At 35.4% G+C, this 18837-nt stretch overlaps 1 protein-coding gene across 3 annotated transcripts in view; it reads left to right on the forward strand.

Annotated features, from left to right (window-relative positions):
• Positions 1–419: 419 nt before the first annotated feature.
• The window catches only part of LOC306850569 (zinc finger MYM-type protein 4-like), a 28669-nt gene continuing 10251 nt past the window's right edge, over positions 420–18837 (forward strand). Inside the window, exons 1-20 of one of the 3 annotated variants that reach the window (XM_079386259.1) lie at positions 420–581; positions 2960–3032; positions 7449–7496; positions 7635–7847; positions 8087–8188; positions 8347–8402; positions 9409–9570; positions 9660–9735; positions 10587–11004; positions 11656–11818; positions 12467–12673; positions 12917–13064; positions 13670–13785; positions 14016–14357; positions 14571–14721; positions 15382–15554; positions 17370–17514; positions 17708–17824; positions 17921–17964; positions 18681–18828. In XM_079386259.1, coding sequence (XP_079242385.1) covers positions 7481–7496; positions 7635–7847; positions 8087–8188; positions 8347–8402; positions 9409–9570; positions 9660–9735; positions 10587–11004; positions 11656–11818; positions 12467–12673; positions 12917–13064; positions 13670–13785; positions 14016–14357; positions 14571–14721; positions 15382–15554; positions 17370–17514; positions 17708–17824; positions 17921–17964; positions 18681–18828 — 2797 coding nt within the window. In that variant the 5' untranslated portion in view covers positions 420–581; positions 2960–3032; positions 7449–7480. The remainder of the gene's footprint in view (positions 582–2959; positions 3033–7448; positions 7497–7634; positions 7848–8086; positions 8189–8346; positions 8403–9408; positions 9571–9659; positions 9736–10586; positions 11005–11655; positions 11819–12466; positions 12674–12916; positions 13065–13669; positions 13786–14015; positions 14358–14570; positions 14722–15381; positions 15555–17369; positions 17515–17707; positions 17825–17920; positions 17965–18680; positions 18829–18837) is intronic. The other 2 variants (XM_079386258.1, XM_079386260.1) reach the window with 2 other exon arrangements.

Genomic DNA, 18837 nt, shown 5'->3' on the forward strand with positions numbered 1-18837 from the left:
GCATTATATTTGCTCTTATATTGAATGAGAAATCTTTGTTCTGGTATATATAGATTTTCTAAATTAATTGTTGCTAAATAACACACAACACTGTTTCACACACTGTTTGCACTGAAAAAAATATATTAATATTTTTATATTATATTATCATTTAATAGTTATTTCTTATATTTTTATCTTCCCACATTGTTTTTCCTTTCCACAGTAGTCACGAACGTAAAATAACTGTTTATTCTCCCGTTGTAAATTATTGCTTAATGCCACGGCAGCTTTATACAAAAATACATTTATTATAATTTATTATTTATAATATTATACATATTTGCTATTTAAAAAAAAACTGCACATGAATAATTCCCATTGTGTTTTGTATTGTGTTCATGGCCCTGTGTTTTCCCTCCTGGACACGTGGGTGCAGCAGAACATCTCGAGCTTGTTGGGAAGCAGCAGGAGCTCGATTCGCGTTGTTGCTTTTGGCGAAAGGCTTTGTACGTACAATACAACAGTGAAGATCGAAAGACGTTTAAAACATCAAGAGAGCGCATGAACCCCCCCGTTTGACAGCTGATATTTATCTCTTCGTAAGTATATATTTACAGCTCTGTTTCAATGTAAAGCATCATTTCCTCTCATATGTAGCCTGCTAGCACGCTCGCGAATGCATAACGCGGGTCTTTGAGTACGATGCTGAAGATCAGTGGTTTCTTCCTGAAATCTTATGGTAAAAAACATTATTACGCGCTTATGAGCACACTAGATAGCCTTTTTTTATATATATATTAGTTAGCATTATTAACATGGCGGAACAATGCAGCAGGCATCTCTCAATGCAGATTCACGCACATCGCGTGCACGTGTGGGCAATGCTGGTGACACTAATATTGAAATAAATGGGCGCATACACACCGATTAGGTTCATTTATTTTATTTTGAGATGTAGCTGTAGACCTGCACGCTCAGTTCTATGTGACGTCACCGGAAATACGTCATTTGCTGCGTTAGCCCCGCCCCTGTCACTGAAGAATGTGGCTGTGTTCGAAATGCCATACTATCATACTACTTAAAAATTAAGTAAATATTTGAAAAGTGGATATTAAACACCTCATTAATAATACAGTGTGCTTCGCTGTTAGTAGTTTTTTGTCCCAATAAAGTGGCGTTCATCAAATACAATTTATGATAATTTACACTAAAATGTTGTTGTCTAATATGTTATTGCATATTGTTTTATAATGTACTACAGTATAAATATCTGCCACCTAACTACTATTTACACACCTGTTGCTAAAGAAAATGCTGCTATTTTATTGTAAACATAATTTATCATTATATGCACTTAGTGTAATTAGATTATATCACTTTTTTCCACTTAGTGTAACTGCCAAAAATATTGTTCAGTTAAAGACTGCTCATTCAGTTCAGTCTATAGCTTATGTAAAGTTATTCAATTATGAAATGAGTTCAATTGGCCAATATTGTTTACTAGTATGAAGCCTTAATAACAAGCCTTTGTAAAAAGAATAGTTAGCACATTTGTTTGTAAGGTAACAACCTTCACAGCTGTGCTGAATTAATGTTTGTGTTTGTCATGTGACAATTAAGCATACTACTCTGAAATATTTGTTGCTATCTGTATACTGTTTCACACACTATTCTTTAAAACATAGTAGGCAGTATACACTGTGTACTGGGCATTAAGCAGTATGCAGTAAGCAAGTATGCCATTTCGAACACAGCCTTTGACTCCTACCTGGGGCCTGTACCATGATGGTGGCTAAACAAACTCAGGGTTACAGGATTAGTTTTGAGTTGACAAAACCAAACCAGTTCAATCCGGCTTTGTTGGTACCATGAAGCTGATCATCAACTTTCTCTGTCAACTCAGGCTTGATCCTGAGTTAATGGAGCTCGTGCACATGAAAGTGTGACATCAGTAATGAGCAGCCAATCACATGCCTTGAAACTGGGATTCACTTCTCGTGAGAGAGTCAGTGCGAATTCACTACCAAAGATTAAAAGATTGAACAATATGAAGAATTTAAACACATTTACACAGCAAAATGAAACAATCGATCCATTAAAGCGGAAAACTTATCTTACCATATAAGTGCAAGTAAAATTTGTAAAGTTTATAATATTTATAGATATAACAACACTTAAAAATTGAAACTCATATGTAGTGATGTTTACAGCTATTGATTCTAAAACGTATTTATATTGCATATTATCTATGTTTATATTAATTTAAAATAAAAGCTTAATAATTACTATTAAATTAAGCTGTCTTGTGTAATGGATTAAGGGTATACTAATTATATAAATAATAAAAAATAATCATGTCTAAAAATCACATGATTTTATCTTTAAAAATGTTTTATGTAGCGTCCTTTAATTTGGAGTAAGAGAAACTGGAGGAGTGGCTTTATTGCGTCAGAGATGTGTCACTTTGCTTGAAGCTGATTGGTGAAATTTCAGATTGAGATCTCTAAACCAGAACATAACCTGCCCCGGAGCAGGTTAGCCGTGCAGCGTAAGATACCATGGCGACGAACACCGATTAAAGCCGAGCTACTTTCATAGTACCTAAAACCCAGGGTTGGCGGAAACTAAGATGAAACATAGCTGGCTAGCCACCTAATCCGGCTTCATGGTACAGGCCCCTGGTCCTTACCTGGGTGTAAGCCGAGCACTTCCGATTGTGTTTGAACTTCCGGCTGATGTGGCCAAACACCGGAAGTCGTTTAGTAGAAAGTTTAATGTGAATACATTTCAGCCATGTCAGGTATTGTATGTTAAGTTAGAGGTTGCCATAATAATTGTTATGAATGTACTGAATGTACTTGTGGAGCCTGCATCCACCTCCAAGGGAGGGTGGAGCTCTCAGACTTTGGTTGAAGGCTTTGAACCTGAAAAATACACCCAAACGTCCTTTTGTATGTTCCTTCCACTTTGTGGATAGAAAACCAACAAAAGAGCATCCCTACCCGGAGAAGTGGCTTGGCTATGATGCTCCGTTGATGAAGCCACGTCAGGTGTGTCAAATTATCTGTTATCAGCCTCCTCTTTTTACACTGGCTTGATATAAATTGTGTAAAATTTGTAGCGACATTAACTGTAATAATAGCTCAAAGCAAATTCTGTATCATTTATATACACTACCAGTCAAAAGTTTTAAGATTTTTAATGTTTTTTTAAAGAAGTCTCTTCTGCTCACCAAGCCTGCATTTATTTGATCCAAAGTACAGGAAAACAGTAAAATATTTTTATTATTTAAAATAACTGTTTTCTATTTGATTATATTCTAAAATGTAATTTATTCCTGTGATTTCAAAGCTGAATTTTTAGCATCATTACTCCAGTCACACGATCCTTCAGAAATCATTCTAATATTCTGATTTTCTTTTTTATTATTATTATGGTGTTGAAAACGGCAGAGTAGTTTTTTTTTCTCAGGTTTCTTTGATGAATAGAAGGTTCAGAAGAACAGCATTTATCTGAAATAGAAATCATTTTGTAACATTATAAATGTATTTATCACTTTTGATCAATTCAAAGCATCCTTGTTAAGTAAAAGTATTAATTTCCATAATCCCCCCCCCCCCCCAAAAAAAAAACAATATATATATGTATATATATATATACTAACTCAAAAAGTGGTATAAGAATGGTGTAGTGTATAATGTTACAAAAGCTTTTTATTTCAGATAAATGCTGATCTTTGGATCTTTCTATTCATCAAAGAATCCTGAAAAAAATTTACTCAACTGTTTTAAATATTGATGATAATAATAATAGAAAATCAACATATAAGAATGATATCTGCATGATTATGTGACACTGAAGACTGGAGTAATGATGCTGAAAACTTAGCTTTGATCACAGAAATAAATGACATTTGAAAATATATTAAAATGATAAGCAGTTATTTTAAATGGTAAAAATATTTCACAATATTACTACTTTTGCTGTATTTTGGATCTCATAAATGCAGGCTTGGTGAACATTAAAAATCTTACTGTTCAAAAACTTTTGACTGGTAGTGTACCTTGCCTTACTAAGAACTGTATTTAACTACTAAATTGTGAATTTTATTGACACATACTGGATCCATCATACTTGATAAATTGTTACAATATTCAAAAATTCACAATGAATCTGTAGAAGCAACAGATATTTTCTTTCATATTGTGACATAGTTCCAAGTGTAACAGATTATTGAAAAATAAAAAGAATGTGTCCGGCCTACTTTGGTCCTGGAAGTGTTTTTCTCATAGGGATTTTTAAAAAGTCTTTGTTAAAGAGTTATAAGCCATGAACCAAACTAACCAGTTGAATCACAACATTACAAGCTTTGGTTTGAAGCAAAAAAGTATTTGAAAATCAGACAAAAAGACAAAGATAGAAGACTGTGTACTAAACCGTTTTAGCGATGAAAAGAACTGCAATCCCATAAAGCATTGCAAATGACAACCAGATTAAAAGCAGTGTAGAAATATGTATAATTTAGATTTAATGCTAGTTAATGTAAAACTACTTTCAGTTGACCTCAGTAAAAATGGCTTGCACAAACTATTTGCTTTTGACATTAACCACTGTCAACAAGTCTTTAGTTTTATACAAATTAGCATTGCTTTTCCTTTTTTATGTGCTGTTTACAGATCTGCAGCTACGTCGGTGTAATTTACCATGCAGAAAAACGGCACATTTCCATTTTTGTAATAAAACTTGACTTAGAAGATTTGTAATAGAAGCTCATCTGCAATTCTATATAAACCCTTGCAGCTTCATTCTTCTTAACTAGTAAAATAATTACTTTTGTTAGTTTTACATTCAGTTTATTCAAAATCTATTCTCAGTAGTGTGTTCTTGTCATTTTCAAGCTGTTTTGCGGTGCTAAATAATGACTACAGCGTATTTTCGGTTCCAGCAGTGAACCCACGTAATGTCACAGAGATCTAAGCGTGAACATGAGGCTGAGAGTGCAGGTTTGCTGTCAGGTTCATCTGGATCTCTGGTTTCCATATGGCATGGGAATGAATCAGCTAGGCTTCAATATAAAACTAAATATGAATAGGACTCAATCATTGAATGGATGGAAAAGTTTGAGCAGTGGCCTGGTAATGCGAGTACTCCAGCATGTGTTACTGTGGTATTTCTGCGGTGTGCAGATATATTATTTCCTATGTTTTCTGTCACCGTCCTAGTCAATAAATGACCAAAAATGACTATTATTAAGAAAAATTAAAAGTCATAAGCTGCCTGTATGCTAGTGTAGTCCTACAAGTTGGCAGAATTCAACTCTAGCCGGCTGACACCTTTAAAATGTACAGTCTTTGTCTAAATATTGATGATTCATCTCACACTTAATCCAGTAAAACAGTCTACTCTCCGTTCCATGAGACACCACCTTATTTCTGACCTCTTAAACAGCACAAGCTGCTATTTTGTTGATATTCTTTTTCAATATCAAAGCTTGTGATCTATTTAATGTGCTTTTGTTTTAAAAAGCTGGGCAGTTCACATGTAACATGCAACTTCTTATTGTAAAACAATCTATCATCTTTGACAATTAAATGCATACTTTTTATGTTTGACCAAATTACTTAAAAATAAATATTTAAGTAAACTGTGAAATACTTGATTAAATTAATAAAACATAAAAATAATTAAATTGAGGAATTTTCATTATGAATTCAAATATGCATAATGTAAAGACGTCCTTTACATTATGCATATTGCATGCAAAGAATGTAAAGGATTTCAAATTTTAAATTGGGATCCTTAACAAAGAGAAGCATGCAACTTTCATGAACAAGATTTAAGAGAAGGATACATTTGACCCCTTATTAAAATAAAGATGTCACTGTTTGTGAAAACTGTCAAAGTAGATTAAAAGACAAGTTAGACATTTTATTTATTTGATTTCCCAAAAGATAATAGTGGCACAGAAATTAAATACTTCAACTCTAAATAATAAAATGTATCCCATTAGAAATGTCTGTTAAAAAAAGCAGTTTTTCAGTCAGTTAGCCTGAAACGTGAGTAGTAGAGTAAGAATAAAGAGATACAGAGAGAGAATTAACACCGCTCAATAGAGGGAAATTCTGAAAAAGAGATGAAAACGTGGTGATGATACATATAGATGCAGTTCATATGGCCTTGACACTTGAAATTAACTTATTAAAATATCATAGGTCATACTATAAAGGAAGGGACATGTCGTGTAGCCAAGTATGGTGTCCCATACTCAGAATTTGTGCTCTGCATTTCACCCATCCAAGTGCGCGCACACACACACACACACACACACACACACACACACACACACACTGTGAACACACACCCGGAGCAGTGGGCAAAGCAAAGAACATTCTTTTTAACTTTGTGCATCAAAGAAAGAACAGAGCACACTGATTTCAGCATAATGATAATAATGAGAAATGTTTCTTGAACACCAAAAAAAACACAAAGTTGAAGATGAAAAAGTTTAGCTGTAATTTCTTAACCATCTCTATGGGGCAGTCGTGGCCTAATGGATAGAGAGTTGGACTTGTAACCCGAAGGTCATGGGTTTGAGTCTCGGGTCCAGCAGGGATTGTAGGTGGGGGAGTGAATAACCATCACTCTCTCCACCCTCAATGCCACGGCTGAGGTGAGACCCTTGAGCAAGGCACCGAACTGCTCCCCGGGCGCTGCAGCATTGGCTGCCCACTGCTCCGGGTGTATGTTCACTACTGTGTGGACACTTGGATGGGTTAAATGCAGAGCACAAACTCTGAGTATGGGTCACCATACTTGGCCACACACCCTTACAAAAAAAAAAAAAAAAACAGAGGCTATTGTACAAGAAAAATAAGTTGGAGAAAGAAAGGCGTGTATGAAGATCATTTACATGTTTGTGAATTAATGTGCTAACATTTCGCCAATCTTTTTGACTTTCAGGCTTGCATGTTCTGAATAGGTGGCCAGAAGACTTGCACTTGCAAACATAAGTTTCACTCATTCCATGTTTGTTGCCAGCTCTAATTTTGTTTTGCTATTTATTTGACACAAATGAAAGTTTAATGTAAATGTAACTGGTACGTTTCACAGGTATATGTATGAAACAGCCAGTTTCAGTTTGATTTAAATGTTTTTAACCTTTAATCTTGACATGTTTATTTTATTTCAGTTGTCTTGACAACTCAATGTGTTACTCCTCTTTTTGTGAATGTAGCATACCTTGAATTACTATTCTGTATGAAATGTGTTTTGTAAATAAATACAGCTTGTAAGGGAATTAAAGTCTGCATTTTTCTGCATGATAATGTTTCATGCTGCAGTCACAATGAAAGAAGGTTTGTGTTATGTCTCAACTGCCCTTTTGTTTCTTACATTTTATTTGCTTTTTCCAGTATGTTGATACCAAAACTAAAAATGTCACTCTTCCCGTGTGTTTTGAATTCTAGAAAGTCATCACTCTGTTAGCGGATCTGGCCAGATGGACCAGTCATCAGGTAAGAAACCAAATACCTAATTTTTACTTCAGTTTACTCCGCTTGAACTCCATTTGGTGTTTCTATTTGTCAGTTTTTATTAGTTTCATCTCACATGTTGGTGTATTAAACCATCTTTGTTTTTTCTATATCCTTTAGAGCTTGAAGTCCAAACATCTGCTGATCAGGGTGAGAGCAGCAGTGGTCTGCCAGTGGATGATGAGCTCGACGGACTTCCAGTCTTTGGAACAGATGAAGATGATTGGGAAATAGACAGTAGTTTTGCTCAGAAGGCTTTGGAACAGATGGAAAAGAATTGCGATGATAAAAATGAAAGTCAAGATGGATTGCCAACTAGTGGTGCAGATGCAGGCGAGTTTGAAAATGAATTTACTAGGCAAACAGTCATATGCTAAAAGGTTTTCTGCAGTGAGATTGGGTCTGATTGACTAAGCATGTGTAGACACTAATTTGTGCGTGAAATATAATTATGCAGTAAATCATTATTTGTTTTTTAAAGGAAATAGTTCTTTATTGTGAGTTAGCGATAAATCAGAATGTAGTTGAACTTTTCTGGACTCTTTTAAAATTGGGATCCTTTTTGACTACAGAAGAGAACGGCTCCTCTATCAATGGATCTTTAGAAATGGATGAGGAAAGAGCGAAGGTTTCTGAGGACACCCCCGTGACCCCTTTATCAGACACTATTATAGGTAAAACATGAAATTATGCTAAATACAATTTATTTTCAGTAATTCTGCTGCTTTTTTCCCCTGAATAATTTACTCTGGTATAAGTTTACTGGTTTTGTGATGAGCTGGATGCCATGTTAAGAGAATTTCAAAATGCTACTTTTGTCCTCCTGTGTCAGATATCCAAGACGTACAGTCTGAACTTAGGATCGAGTCATCGCGAAGTGATGCTATTGTAAGTATAGGTGAAAAAACAGTGACAAGGTGTTAATAGAAACGTGCACTCAGTGGCCACTTTATTAGTTCTAAAATATTGACTCACTTTTGCTCCCATAACATTTTAAAGGAGTAGTTCACCCAAAAAATGAAAATTTGCTGAAAATGTATTCACCATCATGCCATGCAAGATGTAGATGAGTTTGTTTCTTCTTAGGAACAGATTTGAAAAAATGTAGCATTCCATCACTTGCTCACCAGTGGATCCCCTGCAGTGAATGGGTGCCGTCAGAATGAGAGTCTAAACAGCTGATTAAAACATCACAAGTAATCCACACAACTCCATATCATCAATTCATGTCTTGTGAAGTGAAAAGCTTAAAAAGTGTAAAAAAAATATATATTAGTAAGACATTTTTTTTTATTTCACCCATTGTTTCTGGCTAAAATATGAGTCCATAATATCACTTTTTCCAGTGAAAAAGTAATCTAATCTGAATCAGGAGAGAAATATTCACAGACCAAGCACCATTTACACATTTAAATGGTTCTAAACAAATATGTTGGTTTTTAAAGTTAAAACGCCTTCATGATTGATCCATCAAGATTTAGCTTCAAAAGACATTAATTGATGAACTGGAGTCATGTTTATTATTGTGATGTTTTTATCAGCTGTTTGGACTCTCATTCTGACGGCACCCATTCACTGCAGAAGATCCATTGGAGAGTGAATGATGTAATGCTAAACTCTACATTTTGGATGGCCAGAGAGATGAGTAAATTTCAAGCAAATGTTCCATTTTGGGTGGAAAAATGGAAAATTAATTAACTATTCCTTTAAATTCTGCACAGCAGGGTGCTGATATGTACATATGTACAGGTTGGCTCAATGAAGTGGCCGCTGAGTTTATGAGGTTGAAGGAGAAAGATTGTTTTAGTCCTATTTCACAAATTTGGCTGCTCAATAATGCTGTTCCAGTATTAAATAGGACTGTGATGTTTGATTATAGTGTTTTTTTTCGCAGCCTGAGCCTGCTTCTGAAAACGCAGACAGAGAAACACGTTTCTCACCTGTAATACAAATTAAGGATGAGCCTATTGATGAAGAATATGATAAAGCATTAATGCCATCCGATATGAGCCGTATTAAACAGGAGCTTGACAGTTCTGAAAATAATGAGAATGAGGTAAGATTTGCTCTTGTTCTGAGTTGTTCAATCTCTTGTGAAAACATTTATTATTGCATAGGTAATAAATGACTTTTGAATCATTTCAGGCCTCCTCTGCATCAGATGAACTGAGGATTAGCTCTGTTTTCTCTGTTAGTGGAAACAGCAGTGATGCAGTTTCTGGTGAGTGCATAAAGATTTCACTTTTGTCACATCACTGTTTATCATCAGCTTTACTGTTACCCTCCGTAATAACTGTGACACATAAGGTCTGGGTGATATAGCAGTCATTTTCAGCTTTTTGATGATGGTTGATAAAGATCTCAATATTTATGTGTTTTGCTTCAAAATGGCTTTTTTCCATTTTAGAAACCTTAATTTCACCAACCAGCCATTAAAGCAAAATAGATTAATATCTAAAGCAAGTGTTTAATGAAACAACTTTCAAGACGCAAGTAAAATGTTCAAAAAAAAAATCATGTATTAATCAATAATATATACCTATACTGTTAAAGTAAACAAAAATAATACTTTTATTCAGCAAGGATGTATTAAATTGATCAAAAGTGACAGTGATGGTATTTATAATGTTACAAAATTTGATGTCTATTACAAATAAATGCTGTTCTTTCTATTCATCAAAGAATTCTGAAAAAAATGTATCATGGTTTTCCACAAAAATATTAAGCAGCAAAGCAGTTTTCAGCCATGATAATAAGAAATGTTACTTGAAGGATCATGTGAAACTAAAGAATGATTGCCAAAAATTACGTCGAATTAATTAAATATAGCATACATTTTAAAATTGTAACAATATTACTGTTTTTACTACATTTTTGATCAATTAAATGCAGCTTTAGGAATTAAGAGATAAATAAGAAACAGTCTCTTATTTAAAAAATATACTCACCCTAATCTTCCCAAAAATAGTGTGCGTATTCTTTCTAAAGCATTTCAGTTCATCAGTTTTGAATCAGTTTTATGAAACTGATTCACAGAAATGAATCAAACTTAAGTTTTGTTCTTTCACACAGCATCTATGGCACCCTCCCATCCATCTTCATTCTCAGTGATGTCTCAGAACACTGCCTCACTCAGAGGAACCACTATACTTCTGCCAGCCCAAACCCAAACTCAGCTTCAGCTCCGGGTGCAGCCCAGGACCCAGATGCATCCTCAAATCCAGACTCACCCGCGAATGCAGCCGCCGATGATGCCACAAACCCACCTACAGCCTCCTGCCCAGCCGCCCCAGGTCCATGCTCCTCCACCCACAGTGAGGATCTGCTGCTCAGGCTGTTCTAAAGTCCTCCAGAAAGGTCAAACAGCATTCCAGCGAAAAGGCTCCAACCAGCTGTTTTGCTCCACCGTGTGTCTAACTAGTTTCAGTTTACCCTCAGTTCAGTTTACCCCCATTATTGCCCCTAAGAAGACCTGCAACCTCTGCCTTAAGTGAGTTCTGATTATTTATATACTTTGTTGTTTACTTTATAATAAATCCATCTTATGTCACTTGATTAATTGTATCGATAACTGAAGGAATAGTTTACCCCTAAATTGTTATTTGTTTGTTACTCACCCTCATGTTGTTCCGAACACAAAGATGATCATCAAAAAAATCTAAGGTGCTATTTTCCATATCATGAAAACATAAAGGGACAGATTTACTAAACGGGGCAAATTAAATGTCCAAATTCCATAAAAGTGCCAATGGGACTGGAAAGTTCTGCAGGTGACCTTCTGACAATGTGCAAATTAATAAACACAGCCAGCTCATTTTCATGACCAAAGCCTTTTTCACTGTGTGTCTTTAGTAAATCGAGAGTTTGCAATCACTCAAGCTGACCCATAGTGACCCATAGTCATTTTTGGAGGTTGTTTTGTATGGAATACAACTGCTGAGAAAATCTAAACAATTACTACTATGTTCCAAGGAAGAAAAATGTACATTTGGAATAACAAAATTGTGAATATATAGTGATATAAGTTTTTGGATGAATAGCTACCCATAAAAATGTGTAAATCAATTATATAACCTTGATAATGGTTCAGATATTTTCATAATTTAATGTGATCGTTTTTTTTATCTTTATTGTTTCAAAGGGTCATTGTCAATCTAAAGGACTTGATAACCATCCCAGTGGGCCCTATGAACACACTAAAGGAGTTCTGCAGCCTAGCTTGTCTAAATATTTATAAAGACAGATATGAAGATGCACCTCCAGATCTATATACACAATGTGGCGTGTGTAAGTTGGTCAAAGAGGTAAAGCTTAAATTATACACGTGATGTAAATTTAGATGAAACAAGCATTTTGTTGCTTTGCTTTTTGCATAATTTGTTGCTCCCTTATGAGTTGAATTGTTTTTGATAAATGCAGATTGTGAAGTAGGTTATTTGTAAGTACAGTATGATGAAATGCATTCGCTTTTCCAAATAAAGAGTACAAGATGTCATGTTCACAAACAACTAGAACAGACATGGGTGAATTACGGCCCTCAACATGGTGTAATCCTGCTTGAGGGTGCAATTATCTTGAAAACGCATTTTTGGTGCTGTTATCTTGCATTATGAGCTAATGAGCACAATTTGATAAGTTAAAGAGTTTTTTAAATTTACCATATTAACAATCATAAATGTACTGAGTATGTTGATTTGAAAAAGAATATAATCGGGGAAGTGCAAATAAATCATAGAACGTAAAATAAGCCGTAATAATTGTCCTCAGAATTTCAAGTGACAGGCTATCTTAAAAACTCAACGCTTATGATGTGCAATGTAGTAATCTGTCACACAATTCTTGTGTAAACATCTCTTCAGCCCACTGCAAGGTCATAGAATGTCAATGCAACTTGGAATCCATTCAGTTAAATGCTGTGTTTAAGACATGCACTGTTTTTCTTTGCTTTACAGATTCAGCATGAAGTGACTCATCTGGGTTCCGTGCACAAACTGTGCAGTGATGAATGCTTCGCACGCTTCAGATCCTCCAGAAACCTATACATGAGCTACTGTGAGAACTGTGGCAACTGTACAGCCTCAGGAAACTATCACCTGGTTCAGATAGAAGATAGTATTAAAAAGTTCTGCTGCACCGAATGCATCTCCAATTACAAACAGGTACCCCACCGATACACGAATGAACTTGCTGTCCTCTGCTCAAGCTGTGTTTGTTATTCATGGTCTGATTCATCCATTTTTACATCCTGTGGAATATGCAGATTTCAATATGAATTGTTTCCCGATCCCATTTCCTCTCTGCTATAACTTTGCAATCAATAAAAGTGAAAAGCCCAAAAATATGTTTTAAAAACTAAATTATTTTGTGTATTTAAAGCTGTTGTCTTTCTCACTGTGTTGCAGAAAAGTGGCAAGAGGCTTCACTGTCCCTACTGCCAAGATATCAAAAATATTGAACAAATGATGGAAGGGACCAACATACAGGGTGTCACAGAATTCTTCTGCTCTCAAAGATGTGTGGCCCTGAGTCAAGCATCTCCCAGTCTGACAGGTAAGTGTTGTGTGGTAACAGACCATGACAAATATCCTCTGTGTGTCCAGGTCACATTTTACCCCAAAATCAAAAGAGGGAAAAAAACATTTAAAAATAAATAATTGAGATTTTTTTTGGTCTATTTGCTTTGATGACAATTAAGCATATTTTTACTGTAATATGAAAAAAGTCATTTTTATTATGGCGTTTTACTTCTACTTTTTTGTAATTTTCATTAGTGATTTTGTATTATTATTATAATAACGGCTTTGTTTTAGTACATTCTTTATTTTATTTTACTACAACAAAGCGTGATATGACTTTAAATTATGCCAGACTTAAATTTTTAAATAAGTTTGGAATCTAATTTATTTTATATCTTATTTAAAAAACAAAAAAAATATTCTCAATCCGTTTTCTTCAAGTTTTAAATACTTTGTTTTAATAAAACTACAAATTATTCAAAAACAGTTTCATAACTTATTTCAAAGTTACCTTAACTATTTTTAAAATCAAATTATTTAAAATTTCATTGTGTTCAGTATGTGACCCATTCTTGAGATTTTGAGGTTCAGATCTTGGCTTGATCTTAGGTTTCATGAGATTCTTGCTCTGCTCTTTAGGCACCTCTTTTCCATGCACAACTTGCAAGAAGGTAGCCGTTCCTCAGTATCACCTTGCCATTTCTGATGGGTCCATCAGGAATTTCTGCTCGTTAGATTGTGTGGGCAAATTCCAGGTATTGCATTCTGTCTTTATTACCAGTATTTTTTTTAAATAATTTTTATAAATGTGTTGAGATGGATATTAGTTCTATCCAAATTATTTATATATCCTTCTATAAGTATACTTCTGTTCCTTTGTAATTAAAAGAATTATTAGATTATAATAGTTTGTGCTCTCTTTCCTCCACACAATTATATTGGTTTTAGTAAATCAGATGAGAATTTTTCTTTTTTTAATCTGTAGGAGAAACTGAATGCATCTGTACCTCATAACCAGATGAACGGAAACTCACATGGACCTCAGCCTCAGAGCGCTGCACCACCTCGACCCACCACCGATCATCTCCAGCCCACTCAAACTTCATCCAGTGTTCCTGCCCCAAACCACATCCCTCCCCCACCTTTTGTACCACCATCCAATCAAAATCCGGTTTCGACTTATGTGCCGGCTCCTGGTGTGGTAAACTCACAAGACAGCCAGCAGCAATGGCCAAACAAGCCTCCCTCGGCCTCTGACACAGTACGGCTGACATGCAAGCATTGCCAGAATCAGTTCAGCTCAAAGCCTGAGGTTTTCCAGTTCAAGGTACGGCTTCCAAAAACAAGAGCAATGACAGAATCGGTGGCTGAATCACAGCCGTGTTGATATTCAGAACAACAGCGCAATTGCATATGTGATGTTGCTTTTTATACAGCACCTCTATAAGCTTCAGACAGTATTGGTCTGCTCATTATTTTGTGAAATTATTCTTTGTCGTTCTTCAAAAACATTGTTAAATAAACTTTTTCTCTTTTTTAGGGTCATGCAGGGTTGTTCTGTTCTCGAGCATGTTGCGAAACATATAAGAGGGAAAGCAATGCGAAAGCTTTATGCGAATACTGCAAAATAGAGAAAGTGGTCAAAGACATCATCACATATGAAAAGCAGCCGAGACCTTTCTGCTGTGAAGGTTTGTGAAACCTCTTTACTTCATTCTTATATCAGTGGTTCTTTATGGAGCCCCCACACATGACGTGGGGAAAAAAGAATTGTTTATCAATACAATTTCAATAATATCTATTATTGAAATGTTGTTGTTATATGCATGTGTTAATTTGATTTAATTTCTTTATTTTCTTAAATATGTGGGTAGATAGTATTTATAGAGTTGTAACTTTTTAGTTTTAGTTACTTTTTCTTATTTGTAAGTCGCTTTGGACAAAAGCGTCTGCTAAATGACAAAAGTAAAGTAAGTAAGTATCATGGCCAAAAATTAAGAACTGCTTCTTTAATTTACTTGTTTGTTCCCTCGTTTTTGTAAATTGTGGCCACAATTTGCTCATTTTTTCCATCATTTTAGTTCAAAAAAAGGGAATGAATTGGTAAATTGTGGTAACGTTTTACTACAGTGTGGGAAAGAATTAGTAAATTGGGGCCTTAATTGAACAAAAATGAGGGAATGAATTCGTAAATTATGAATAAACAAGTTGTGGGAACTTAATTAAATGTCTAGGATGGCCAATTGGTATATAATATAAAATCGTCAAGGACTTTTCTAAATAATGGTTGGTGTTTATGCCTCACTTTTCCACATACATTAATGTGCCTTTCATTCATTCTTCTTTTATAGGCTGTAAACTGCTTTTTAAACATGACCTTGCCAAACGACATGGAGGTCAATGCAGGGTTTGTGCTTACTGTCAAAACATGACCCACAAAACCATTCATAACTTCTTTGGGGGCAAACTTGAGGAGTTTTGCACAGAGGAGTGCATGTCTCTCTACACGGTGCTCTTTTATGAGGTTAGAGATCATTTTGGGGGCTTTTAGCTGTAGCTGTTCTTTTCTTCAAAAAAGCCTTACAATAATCTCTTTAAAAAATGTAATTATATTGCGAACTGATCGTAGGTGTTTGCTTTTGTATGAAATATACAGTGCCCTCCATAAGTATTGGAACAGTAAAGACAAAATTGCTCTGTTGGCTGTGGAGTCAAGACATTTGCAAATATGATTAAAAGATGAATATGAGACAACTACAGAATGTCACATTTTATTATTAGCCGTTTCAACACATACATGTTTTACCAAATAAAAAGAACAGCACTTTTAGAGTTCATCCCACTCATTGATGTGAGCATAAGTATTGGGACAGTTGAACATAAGGCAGATATAAAAGATTAAAAGCTATTATTTAGTTGTAGATCCCTTGCGCACAATCACAGCAGTGAGTCTGTGACCCATAGACATCACCAGACTCTTGGTCTCATCCTTTGAAATACTTTTCTCAGCCTTTAATGCAGCCAATTCCAATTGTTTCTGCCTTTACTCTCCTCTTCAGCTGGTGAAATTCATGTTCAATCGGATTTAAATCTGGAGATTGACTTGGGCGATCTAAGACTTCCCATTTCTTTGCCCTTATAAATTCCTTGACTGAACTGGCAGGGTGTTTTTGGTCATTGTCCTGATGCAATATGAAGCACTTCCCAATGAACCTGGTGGCATTTTCTTGAATATTGGTAGGCAAGATGGATTTGTACCCTTCCAAATTCATTCTGCTACTGTCATCATACATTAAGTCATCAGTAAAGTTGAGAGGGCCTGTTCCAGAGACAGCCATGCTTGCCCATGCCACGACACCACCTCCACCATGCTTTACATGAGGCTGTATGCTTGGGATCATTGCAGTTCCCTTTGTTTCTCCACATTTTTGCTTTCCCATCACTTAGATAAAGGTTCATCTTTGTCTCATCGGTCCATAAACACAGTTCCAAAACTCTTCTGGCTCACCTTTGTGCTTTTTTGCAAACTCTAATCTTGCCTTTCTATTTTTGGTGCTGGTCAGAGGTTTGCATCTTGCTGCGTAGCATCTGTAATTCTGTGTCAAAGTCTCCTGAGGACAGTAGATTGTCAGAGCATCACCCCAGCTTTCTGGATGTTGTTGGTGATTTTACAGACGCGTCGTTTATGGTTAATTTTCACAGCTTTTATGATTTGTCTGTCATCAACTACTGATGTTTTCTCAACTTATCAGGTAGTTGTTGGTTGCTGGTGTCGCTGGTGGTTTCCAAACTCTTGATTTCTCCACGCCCTTTGTTTTTGCTATAGCTCTAATTGACTTCCTCTTTTCTTTTAACATCGAAATTGCTTGCTTTTTTTCTCAAAGTCAGCTCCCTCATCTTCATCCTGGTTTGTGTGTGTCATCATCGAATGCAAGATTCAGAATACAGAAGTAATGGATATAACTGATACAACACATTCCCTGCTTTTAATATCTGAAGAATTAATGCAACAGGACACAGCTGATCACTTAGAAAGACCTGCGAGGCAACTGCTCCAATACTTATGCTCACATCAGACAGGGATGAAACTCTAAAAGTGCTGATTTTATTAGCTGGTAAAACATCTATGTGTTGAATCACCCAATAATACAATTTGACATTCTGTAGTTTTGTCTCATATTCATCTTTTAATCATATTTGTAAATGTCTTGACTCCAAAACCAGCAGAGCAATTTTGTCTTTACTGTTCCAATACTTTTGGAGGGCACTGTATATGTATACACTGTTGAACTCTTTATAGCCTTTAATTGTTTCTCATTTCTGCATGAATTTATATCAGATGGGCAAGTGTCATGGTTGTAAGAATCAGGGCTCACTAAAGGAAAGCCTCGTCTGGGATGGAACAACAAGACACTTCTGTAACCTGACCTGTTTGCTGCAGTTCTGTTCAAAGTGCATTACCCCTCTTCAGCCGGCAAGCAACGGTACGTCACCATGCAGTTCTATATGTAAAACTGTATAGTAGAGCTACCAGCTGACATTGTGTTTAACATATTTATTTAGTGAAGTGAAACCTATTGATAAAGACCTGCAGTGCAGTGTTCCTACTGTAAAATTTAATTATCAAAACTGATTTTAGTATGAGAAGGACTCACACTTGTTGCTTCATGATTGAAGGTACTGTGTCTAACAACACTACAGTTCAAGCTCCATTATCTCTGTCGAAAGACATGCCTGTAATTGGTGGTGTGGTGTCGCTGGCCTCCACATTACCTGGAAATACTGCTCTCACAGGTATTCAGCTGTCATGTTTTTTCTTTGTGTCTTTAAATGGAATCAGACTGCAAAATCTTTCAATTTACGTTTTGATTTTGTTCATTTTCTTTGCAGGAGCTCTACCTACCTCAAATGCCAGCTCAAAAAACATTGGTGAAGTAAGCACTGATGCACACATACTTTGTGTTACAAAGGGTTGTATAAAGTACATGCTACTGTTTTTTTTTTTTTTGTATTACTTTTCGGCAAGTATGCATTCAATTTTATATATTGAGATATTTCTAAAGTTACAGAATGTATCAGTATCAACAATATTAAGCAGCACAACTGTCTAATTCATTTGTTACATTTATATGGCACTTTTCTCGAAACTCAATGCACTTTTCACATTTTTGAAGTAGAAAATCTCCACAAATTTTTATAACTATCATAACAAATGTTACCTGAGCAGCAAATCGGCGTATTAGACTGATCATGTGACACTGAATACTGGAGTAATGGTTGCTGAAAATTCAGCTTTGCCATCACAGGAGTAATTTCCAACTTAGTATATTTAAAGATGGAAAACAGTTATTTTGAATTGTAATGCCATCACTGAATTTTTGATTAAATATTAGAAGCTAGAAACACCCCAAAATGTTGAATGGTAGTGAATGTAAAAATGTATTTATCAAAGTTTAAAATTAAAGTAACGAAGGAGAAAAAAATGTACACTTACAGAATATATACAACAAAATTCAAATAAAGGTGTTTAATATATTAATTTTTTAAGTTCTATTGGCTTCATAAAAATCCTCCATAATGTGCTGCTTTTTGCCAAAATGTGATTTTTATTTTTATTTTTAGCCCTTATATGTAATGATTTTTCTAACAGGCCAGCACACAAACCGATGCTGCAGTGGCTGGTATTCCATATCGAAGAATGTTGAAGAACAAAGCTCTCATGTGCAGACCTATTACTGAAGAGCAAGGCATCCAGTGTCAGCCAGAGCCTCCAGTACCTCCAAATCTGTATGATACAGGTTGGCCTT

Source organism: Barbus barbus (assembly GCF_936440315.1).
Source record: "Barbus barbus genome assembly, chromosome: 30".
Lineage (NCBI taxonomy): Eukaryota > Metazoa > Chordata > Actinopteri > Cypriniformes > Cyprinidae > Barbus > Barbus barbus.